The sequence below is a fragment of the Rhyacophila brunnea genome, unplaced genomic scaffold (genome assembly GCF_057557595.1).
Source record: "Rhyacophila brunnea isolate RB1 unplaced genomic scaffold, BYU_Rbru_1.0 scaffold_13, whole genome shotgun sequence".
Classification (NCBI taxonomy): Eukaryota; Metazoa; Arthropoda; class Insecta; order Trichoptera; family Rhyacophilidae; genus Rhyacophila; species Rhyacophila brunnea.
The window spans coordinates 2,631,983-2,643,102 of record NW_028232785.1 but is presented as its reverse complement, the minus strand read 5'-3'; the positions used below and the strand labels follow the sequence as shown (position 1 = coordinate 2,643,102).

Below are 11,120 nucleotides of genomic sequence, written 5' to 3'. Positions count from 1 at the left end.
ATATTCGAGTGTTGACAGTTCAGTCCACCCTTAACAGTTTTCACACGATTAGTATTTCTGTAAGTATTTAAAATAAAACTACCTACCCGATTCACTCTCTCCGAATAAGAACAACCCTGTTGCTGATCTTCATAATTGAATGGGGATTTGACGTCTTCAATAGACTCAGTCTTGATGTCAAGTAGCTCAGTATCTCTTTTCAATGTTATTGATGTCGGGTCTGATATGCCGGCGCTCCATTGGCACGCAAGTCAGACGATTTACAGTCTTCGGACTTTTTTTTCGCGTGGAGCACCCCAGGTCTGCGGACTTTTTAATCCGCAGACCAGGCTCGTTGGATTTCAAACATGTTTGATATTTTACTCGCCGAGCCGCTGAAATTCGTACGTTCACCACGCTTTACCGTCACATTATTTATATCTATGCCGACGGACGACAGCGCCATATATTAGTCTATGAGCGCCATCATTATTTTACTGTCATTCAAAGTGTTCGGACATCGAAAACAACAATGGTAGATCTACGAGTGCATTCGAAAAGTTTCTTGGAAGATTTTATTAGTTGTTTTAAAGACAACCCGTCGTTGTGGAAGACGACCAGCCCACTATACAAGAATCGTGATGCCAAGTCCTTGGCGTATGCGGAACTTTTGGAAATATTAATCAAAGTGGAGCCGCAGGCAACGGTCAACGATGTCAAAAAGAAAATACAGACATTGAGGTCGGGTTACAGAAAGGAGAGAAATAAAGTAAGGACATCATATCGAAGCGGAGCCGGCACAGACGCAGTATATCTACCCAAACTGTGGTACTATAAAAATTTGGAGTTCTTGAACGACCAAATGGAAGGTACGTGGGAATGCTTTAAAGCTATTTATTATACACGTGCAGATTATGAAATTGCCGTAGCTCTGAAAGTGACATCGCATTAGATTAGCTACTATTAAGCAATTAAAACATACAGCTATGAATCATTTCTAGTCACAATAAAATTACTTATTCTTTGCTGAGGTAGGTAATAAATAATAATAATATATAGGTACGAGGGAATGCTTTAAAGCTATTTATTATACACGTGCAGACTATGACATTGTCGTAGCTCTGAAAGTGACATCGCATTAGATTAGCAACTATTAAGCAATTAAAACATACAGCTATGAATCATTTCTAGTCACAATAAAATTACTTATTCTTTGCTGAGGTAGGTAAGAAATAATAATATATAGGTACGATCATGGCGGTGGAAGCGCGGCTTATTGAGTCGTGGTCGGGTCCCAGGTTCAAATCCTGGGTCTGACAAGTACACATTGAATTTCAATTTGTGTATGAGTCAGAGTATGGACCTAATATGTTGAGCAAGTGGCTGACATCCATTTCTCGTAAAAACAAAATCTGTCAATACAAACCTCCACTCCGTGGAGGTCCATATTATGATCGGACATGGTCGAAAGAAGAAGAAAAGAAATGATCATAAAATCAAAAATCGCTCGAGTTAGGTTCCTTCAGAGACAATCAATAAATCGTCAATCATCAATCAAAATTAATGGTACAGTTTGGTTATGAGGAATACAGCGGAAAACACATTTTGAAAATACCCGATATACTGGATTACACCAATTATACCAATATCAATATTAACCGTATGAAGGAATGGGTACTTAGGGGAGAGATAATAAAAAACAAGTTTGAGTATTATGTTGTATTTTAACAATTTACATTTTGTTTTACAGAATCGAGCTCAATATCCAGCATGGTGGACGATTTGGAAAACATGTCTCCTGATGAGAGTTACTCCAACTCGTTAAACAACGAAGATTGTATTGAGGTAAAACATTTTAACTAAATTGTTACATTGGTTTAATTTATCTATTGCTTATCATACTTTCTTGCCATGTGACAGCCCCGGTAGTATTAAAATATTTTTTTGGTGCAGGTATTTTTAATCTGCCTTCGTCTAAACGTTTGAAAAAATCAGATTTTCTCAGTACGCCTCCATCAGAAATACGTCCATTTGTTCCAACATCAACATAAATAAATTCATAATTAGCATTTGCAATCGCCATCAAAACAATGCTGTGGAAATGTTTGTAATTATAAAAGTGGGAGCCGGCGCCTGCAGGTGGCACGATTGCAATGTGTTTCCCATCAACTGCGCCCAGGCAATTTGGAAATTGCCATTTACTATTAAATTCTTCTGCAATCGTCTCCATTTCTTCGTGCGTATCAGGGAACTGCAACAAAAAATAATCAACATTTTATTTACAGATAGAATATTCGCCTTCAACATCCACGTTGTCGACTACTCCAAGGTCGAATCTCAATAGAGCACCAAAACCCCCATCGTTCAAACGAAAAAAATCGAATGATAGCGCCAACAAAGTGTTAGAATTAATCACCAACAAACTAAGCAAGACTGAAGATGAATTTGATGTTTTTGGCAAAATGATGGCCATGAAACTACGATCGATGTCACAGGGACAAAGATTGCTGGCCGAGAAGCTGATGCATGAAGTTGCCTTTATGGGACAAAGTGACAAAATAATGCCAGCAACTACTGTTCATACTCAACCAGTTTATCGTATATTAAGCAAAAATGTACAAAAGCCGGTATAATAAATTAATGTTTTTTGTATGAATAAATATCTTGTAAAAATATTTGTTTTTTTGTTTGTTTTTATGCCTATAAACCTTAGCTTAAGCGATACAACAAATGGTAAGTATTTGAGCTATGTTAGCAAACCTATATTATTATGTGGCCTCATTTAGAAATCAAATTCCATGCTTGCTTTTCGAAGAATATGACTAGTATTACAATACATTCAACAGGAATAATTAAGCAGCTTGCTTACAGCCTATATGGAGAGTCCTGGCTAGGTACAGCATTCTAATGGTCTATTGAATATTTAGCATGTCAACGATGGCCTTATTTGTGACTATATATATACCTATCTCAAATGCATCTTGTCTGCCATTCTTATGATGTTGCCGTCTATGATTTATATAGGTAAAACAATCCACTAAACGTTCACTTTATAAGACCAACCAATGTCTACTTGTTAATGATATATTTGTAAATTTGCCCAACTTTATTAGATGACGTATAATATAATACACACCTTGAAATATTCTCCTTTCAAAACGTCAATGATGACTTGGCAAGTTTCGGGAATTATCTTGCCCAGAGTTTGTCTTCCAATCGCAGTTCTATAATGCAAGTCAGTGAATGTTCCGCCGGCAGCCAAAAATCGCAGGGTTGCACATAATCTATCATGAGGAGAAATAGCTTCCCTCATCATAGTATTTTTTTTTTAATAAATGGGGAGACCAAATTATACAGTTCTGTGTATACATCCTCCGACATTCGCAAATAATTGCGGAAATCGCTCGGTTGCAAACGCAATTCTCGTATTAAATTTGTGTGGGATAATGTCGTTCGTTTCCTTATCCAATGTTTCACCCAGTATTTGTGTACCCTTTGCTTCGTTATTACATTATCTGCCACCCAATAACCCAAAAAACATAAAACGTTGGTATCATTTAACGCCATCACGATTTAACTGTCAGATATACGTATATTATCTATGCTGTCAAAGTCGACTGTTTTACTCGTCAAATTAATTATATACTCGTTTCGTTGAACGTCTGTTGGCCAGTAGCAGAACGTTGAAAAATCTGAAGACTTATTGTCGTCGGACTTTTGGCTCGCCAATGGAGCGCTGGCAATACAATATTCTAAAAAACAAAATATTACAGTAAATATTTATACAGTACATTATAATAGTACAGTAAATTAAAAAATATTATGACAGTGTTTGCAGCAAAACTAAGTGGGGTTATATACGGGTGACGTAGGCCGCTCGGAACTGTGTCGCATTTGCACGCAGTTTTTATTACACAAAATACATACACTGTTAATTACGTCTGACGACGCGCATCTTAAAACTAACAATACTACGACCACAGAAAAGAAAATAAATAGAACTCCGATCTCCTATTCTACAAACGTTTGAAAGTGAAGCAGGATTTTAGTAGTGTGAGTAAATGTGTGGACGCAAAAAAATGACCTTCGTAGCACGCACAGAGCCGCATTATTGATGACTACTTTCAGTAGAAAGACTTAATACGAAACATATTTTAAATACTTACATATTACTAATATTAGTGTTTTAACGCGTTTTTAAATTAACATACATACTTATTAATTTCACACACAATTAGGAATATACTTTCTAGAAATTAAAAAAAGGATATTAATTTGGTTTTTTAGAAAGTATATTTATATGAAATGAATGAACATAAATAACACATTGTACAGAATAATTATGAAAAATATTAAATATAATTATAAAAATCCCATTCAACTTATACGTCACATAATATATAAGATTAAGTAATAACAAGATAAGTACAGCAATATTTACATACAACAGGTAATTCTATATAGGTATAACATTAATCGCATTTATAATAATATATTAACAGAAAGCATACATTTTGTCTTATACCTAACTTACTGTCATCCATCAAACACACATTTTATTAATGGTGTGGGTTGAAAAAATCAATCTAATAAACAATAATGATGGGACCCATGTAGGGCTTCCAATTATTATTAACCAGAGGAAAATTACTTACTATCCAGTTAGCGGTTAGTTTGCTTATTTACATTATTTACAATATATTTGTATACAAACAAAATTATTTACGGGCAAGACAAGACGTGTACCTACTCAATTTAGGGGATTAAGCAAAAAACCCAAAGCAGTTGTCGATATCCCACAGCTCTATAGATTTGCCGTGGATATCTAAGCCACGCGTAATCCTTAAAGACCGCCGCGCTATTATTTATTCTATGGAATTTGTCTCACACTATATCAATAACAATAAAAGTAAGCCATTTAAAGGGTAAGTAAGTAATAAAGTAATTTAGGCAGGCGATTTTATTACTTGAGTGAAGACTGAGTTGTTGATTATTTGTTACGACGCGACGTTTTTGAAAAAGCTTTCACATGTTATGTTCGCGGTTTGTCTCTTTAGTTCATATACCTACTAATAATTATATAATAATAACCCGGTTTTCGGTTAGTTTACATATCCGCGGTTACCCAGTTAGCAGGTTTCAGTAAAAACAGGGTTGGAAGCTCTAGATCTATTAACACGCTATTCATTTTTCGTATACAAATATGAAAAACGACGGTACGGACGTAAATAAGAAAATATTATACACGATTTATTCAATCGAGACAGGGAGAAAAACCAAATATCAACTTTTTTGACTTTTCTGTCGCATGTATAATGGAAGATCTCTCTAAACATGGCATTATCACTTCCCTTCCGACTAAATATAGGTAGGTACACAATACATCTACGGTGAGCAATAATACATAACTGAAACATTTAATGACTTCAAAATAAAGTGATAGTCAGCAATTACAAGGTTTTGTGTCTGCTTATGGTAGTCGAGATGGATATCCAAAACAAGGTACCTATTTGGAATGATAAAAAGATCATGGCTATTGACATGACCCGGCTCACGGCTAGCTCAATAATGCTACCGGGTCGTCACTGAGGAGACTAGTGATGAACTAGGAGAGGTGGATCTCCTTTGTAGTATCACAACTTTTGAATTCCCAAATAAAACTCTCAGCTGGTGTGGTGCCGAATTTATCCAGGTACCAGAGTTCACGGTCACACAATAAGGTTAACTGTCATTGTTCCCGTAATTAAATCTCATTAAAGTATCAGTAAACTATTTATTTGTTCACTATAGGATCTCTGTGAAATCTTTCACAAATTCCCAAAAAGTCACACCTAATTCAGAGAATGTATACGCAGATATTCTTTGGATATTTTTAATTCATGAAATATTTTCCCATAAGAAAGAAAATATAATTTATTCTTTGGTCACACAGTATTAGGTTTATAAAAAGAATAGAATTTATTTTATTGTTGTTTATAAAGTTTATTTATGTTCACAGCATGTTTACAAATATTTATTTGTGTTTACAAACTTGTTTACAAAAGGTTTGCTTAATGTTTACAAATTTATTTACTAAAATTTGTTTGTATGTTAACAAATTTATTTACCAAAACTTGTTTTATAATTATGTTTACTTAATAAAGTTTCAAAAATTTATTTTATAATCCCGAAAAGATTTGTAAAATTTATTATTACAGACTGAGTTTATTAATTTGTTTTTATAAAACAAATCCGATCGCGTAATTTATCCCGATTACGTCACCTCGTATGATGAGTAATGAAAAATAAAATTACTCCGCGAGCGCGTCACTATCGTCAGATACGTGGTATTCGTGCTACGTTTTAGCGGCCGACGTCACTACCGACAGATACGAGATATTCGCGCTACGTTTTGCCCGCCGAAGGGGACTTACTGGTACGTATGAATCGCGAATGTATTGAGAACCATGTCTCACAACTTTGCAGTGAGGACTGCTGCTTGCTGAAGATCGCTGGTGAAGAGTGTAGAAACTAATGATTTTACGGGAAAAGTGGTCGCCTTTTATACCCTTCGGATAGAGGTTTAACAGGAAACAGTCCGTAAGGGATAGCAGATGTATATCTTTCTCTCACGGGATAAATTTACGTATATCTCCCGTTCTTGGCAACTTTCTGATAGAGATATCTTCTAATTTAGTCGGGTTAAATTTACTCTACTTTATTTTCGCAAAATTAAGACTTAATAGGGGTGTTTCAAGCACCCTCTAGAACATGTCCCTTAAATGCGCAGTTAGGATGACGTAAGCAAAATAGTTGATTTTATATGATTTTTCGTGTTCAAACGAAGGGGAAAGTTTCTAGCTTTCCATCGAGGTATTGGAATAAGTATTCGGGTACTAAATAAGGGAATGGCAGTCTTTAAATTTAAAATGTCAAAACGAAAGGTTGACACCCATGTACTAGTCCTTTCCACCACTCTTGGCCTTTTTAGGCCAATAGAATTTTACTAAGTTTTAATAAAACTGTTTGGAGCCGCAGAAACTTTCTCAGTCGATATTTACCTTTCGGACGAACATTATTACATGAAAATACTATACTATTATACTTAACATTTCCACTTAAGTATATAAATGCTTAATTCTAACAAGATGTTATACACGAGCAGTTACTAACTTATTTAATCTTGTATGGTAGTTTTTATGTAGTAATTTGAATGCAACCTTGAATCTATTTTTGTCTCGCGACGTGAACTAGCTGGTCGGTACTTTTGACTGAAATAGATTTTCTTTAAAGTTCAAGGTTGAGCGATAATTCGTATTTTTAGTTGTGATTTTTGATTCTTTTATTACTTAGGATGCGATTAAGATTTGTTATTGTTTATGGGTAGAAACCCATCTATACCAGAATCTTAAGTTTTTCCAATTGTTACTTTTACAATATTCATTATAGTCAGTGAGTTATAGCATTAACAAAATCTATAATTATAATTACGCGCCTATAGATATAGGTACGCGTTTACAGTATTTTTATAACGGTAGTTAGCTTCTATCTCGTATCGATAAAATTAGTATTAAAATTCTTTATTCATAATTATACAGTATATAAATTTATAAATATTCAATTTTCTTTTCCAATTTTCATACACTCCATTATTGCTATAAAAGTTATTGAAGCATGTACTTGCTAAATTTTACGTAAACAATCTCTTCCATAACTTATTTTCTAAGTTTAATGGAGATTTCCCGGAAATTATTTCCAAAATACATCGCGCTGAGTTTACGCGGTGTGACATTTCGAGGCCTGTGGTCACAGCGTTCCAATTACACTTTAGCAGTCTCGATTTTCGGAGGCGAAATTTTTTTACGTAAAATTTTATTACATTTACGAAGAAAAGATTAACAACATACATTTTACTTCCTATTACTAAACGATTACGTTACTGGTTACCTGTTCAAGGTCTCTTTCGACCATTTCTTCTCTGCTTCTTCCATAGTTTAGAACCATGGGACTTATATATCCTGTCTGAACCGTGTCGTGAGGTTGTCGCAAGGCTATTGAGAAGTAGAATTGACTACAAGGCTAGATTTGTATAGTTATGTCGTTAAACCATACTCTGCCACAAACACTAACTGAAGGTCGGCGTTTCTGCTCGTGTCACTATGTCAAAATGCCGACGGAGATTAGGTATGTCGACGTAGTTTTAAAATTTGAAATAATATAGCTAGCCATGTGTTTTTTTTTAATTCATAATCGGCGGCAGTGCGTAAGGTACTGGCCTTCCATCCCAGATGATGAGTTCTGGGTTCGATCCCGGTGAAGTCAAAATATATTTACATAATCTTATATGTAAATTCCTTAAGCCTGGGAGTTTTACCACTATTATTGGGCTTCACGGCCTGTTATGGTGTTTAATAAAGAAACAAATAATAATTATAAAAAATAATACAGCCCCTTTATAAACATTATATATGTATACAATACTTATGTGTTTACGTTATTTCTTGATAATAGAAAGTAACATTCAGACCATCGACATCTAATTCAAATATAATTTTCTACAGTAAATATTTTACTATATAACTATAACAATACTAACCTAACATGATCTTGATCTTGATCCCGTGGAAATCTGTTATGCCAAAAGTCAATTCTTAGTATAATATCATTAATTATTCATAAAATATTTGAAATCGTTAAACTTTGTAATTTGTGTGTTTATCTCTTCATTTTGTGATTAAAATGAATATTGACAGTAAATAAATGCACATTTACCTATGCATATTGCATACGCAACTGTATAAATCATTATTATAAACAAAACAGTTATAATTATTGATTATAATAAATATTATCTAATATTCCCTGTCTGAAATGCGGCCCTGTTATTCAAACAAAACACACGTATTATATGCATACAATGGTGTGCGTCGCACTTTCCAAATACACCCAATATTGTTTGTGCGTCGTCAAATACCACGCGTAAAATTAATTTTAATTCATGTTAAGATATTGACATATATATTTAAAATAACAACAAAAATATGCTTTCTTGTGAAATGTAGTTGCGCTGTTTGTTTTATTTTTCATATTTGTATCGCTACTACAACCTTTTACTGAACATATTGCCATTTTCAATTTTAAATTAACATAAAACCGAGAGCACTGAGGCAGTTGTCAGACCGACGCACAAGTTTAGAGTGACGTTTTCTGAACACGCGGTTTAAGTTTACCTTACTCGAGATCGGTTGCTTGCGTAGCCTTACCGGTTGGGTATTTCAGTTCCCTATATTTCTGAGTTCCCTGACTACGACATACAACAATCCGTTATGAAAAACTAACCTTAAAAGTGTATCCGGCCTCGTCAGTGTCCTCTTGCTTTATGTAGGTAAGTAGTTGGCTGTTTGAATCATGATCCACAGGTACCTCAAACCATTGCTTTCCTTCTGCAACAGGTTCGGAGTCTTCTCGTTCGCGTTTAATGTCCATTGTATGCATGCAATTGGTCATCAAGTTGATCGTGGCACACAGAACGTAGTAGGCGAGACTTGACGTAAGCATTTCACCATAGACAAAAATAGTTAGCCGTGCTGCCACTTTCGCAATATTATAAAAATTAAATACAAAACTAAACTTCCTTTGGTACATCTCCACAAGCCGCCTTCCCGTTATAATATTCCTAGTCCAATTATGTCCAAAATGATGGGATTGGATCTAGAATGCAAAAATTTTCAGTCAGTGAAATTTTTTCGGATTTAGAGATTTTAACACGGGTTTTTTGCTCGTTGATAGATTTATCAACCTACCACACGAAAATTATTCATCTGTTCACCTGAGCAGCCGAAAGCAATCATAGTATGCAATAATTATCACGTCGTCATTATAATATATTATATTGACCTTATGTGAGTAGAGGTGTGGGCAGACACTTAAATAATGTTCCATTAGCTAGACCTTGAAGGTAAACGACTCTCGGTGAAAGTATTAAGAAAGTACCTATTTTATTTTTAACAAGATGAAGATTATGAGTGTAATGCATAGGACACTAATAATTAAAAATATAATATTGTCATCAAAATTAAAGTGCAATGCTCTTAGCTAAATACGACATTTTTAATTTCATCTAAGATGTTAGTAAGGTGCCCAATTATATAACATTGTTTTCATAATATTATATTAGTTGGAGACGGTTATACTACTAACTACTAACTAACTACTAACTAACCCTGCTGACTAAAATAAATAAAATTAAATAATAATATTATTTCCTACTTAAAATAAATAGTTGTCTCGTTATTACAAATGGCAATACTACCCATAAATATATTATTGTCTATGGTACAAGACAGCGTGATGACGCACGTTTATGCATTAGTGTCAAGCAAAATGGACGTGAAACACGAACCAGGTGACTTCGAGTCGGATTCAAAAGGACAGCGTTTGTTGAGTGCACCAATATTTCATTCTAACAACCCTGACGAATCTTCTTATATAGTGCATGAGAATGCTCAAACCGCCAGTAGTACTTTTGAGGTTAGTTTTTTTAGAAACTTATCTATTAATCTTAATTTTTAGAGTTGTGGACCATGAAATCTTGTAGAACTTAAGGTAATAGGGTACACAAGCATTTAATTCACACGAACTGGTTTGTCACCAATGCGAAATTTTGATAGTTAGAATGGTTTTGTAAAGTGTAATTTATTTGACACTACGCCATAAAGAATTACGCTGACTTGGCTACATTTAGAATTATCAGATGACAGGTAAAGTGTCAAAGGATGAAGCGATCTTTGATCATTTTCAACTGTTCAATCAGCTTTGATGCAGCGGGAGCAGAATTGAACCAATATGAAAATAGACAATGGGAAGAAAGGATCATCGGGCTTCTGTTACAATGTGTCTTATCTATGACGTTATTAAAAATGCCATAACATTCTTAAAATATGTTTTGTTTTTCAGATGCCTGAATCGGAGCATATCAATATAAAACCGAGATTGATTTTGAACGAGTTGACTTAGAAGATGAGTGTCTTAAAGACACAAAACACCCATTCAATTATGAAAACTCTCAAGCCTTTTGCTCTAATTCGGAATGCAAACCAGGTAAACAATAGTCTTATTTTTATCAACCTATCTAGATAATGTAATCCTAAACTGTATTAGGT

General features: G+C 34.4%; 1 protein-coding gene and 1 long non-coding RNA gene across 2 annotated transcripts; one reads left to right on the top strand and one right to left on the bottom strand.

Annotated features, from left to right (window-relative positions):
• The first annotated feature begins 244 nt into the window (after positions 1 to 244).
• LOC147076140 (uncharacterized) lies at positions 245 to 2,647 on the top strand. The gene is made up of 3 exons (XM_085941643.1): positions 245 to 848; positions 1,730 to 1,824; positions 2,265 to 2,647. The coding sequence occupies exons 1-3, from the start codon at positions 512 to 514 to the stop codon at positions 2,610 to 2,612; spliced, it is 780 nt and encodes a 259-aa protein (XP_085797769.1). The 5' UTR covers positions 245 to 511; the 3' UTR covers positions 2,613 to 2,647.
• Positions 1,684 to 9,510, bottom strand: LOC147076139 (uncharacterized). The gene is made up of 2 exons (XR_015069873.1): positions 9,298 to 9,510; positions 1,684 to 2,230 (listed from the first exon to the last, which is right to left on the bottom strand). It is a non-coding gene; the product is annotated as an uncharacterized LOC147076139 (long non-coding RNA).
• Between the last annotated feature and the right edge of the window lie 1,610 nt (positions 9,511 to 11,120).

Excerpts from the sequence above, each read along its gene's own strand:
- LOC147076140 (XM_085941643.1), top strand. The coding sequence starts at position 512 with ATGGTAGATCTACGAGTGCATTCGAAAAGTTTCTTGGAAGATTTTATT. Across the intron at positions 849-1,729 it reads CTTGAACGACCAAATGGAAG|AATCGAGCTCAATATCCAGC; the intron begins GTACGTGGGAAT and ends TTTGTTTTACAG. Across the intron at positions 1,825-2,264 it reads ACAACGAAGATTGTATTGAG|ATAGAATATTCGCCTTCAAC; the intron begins GTAAAACATTTT and ends TTTTATTTACAG.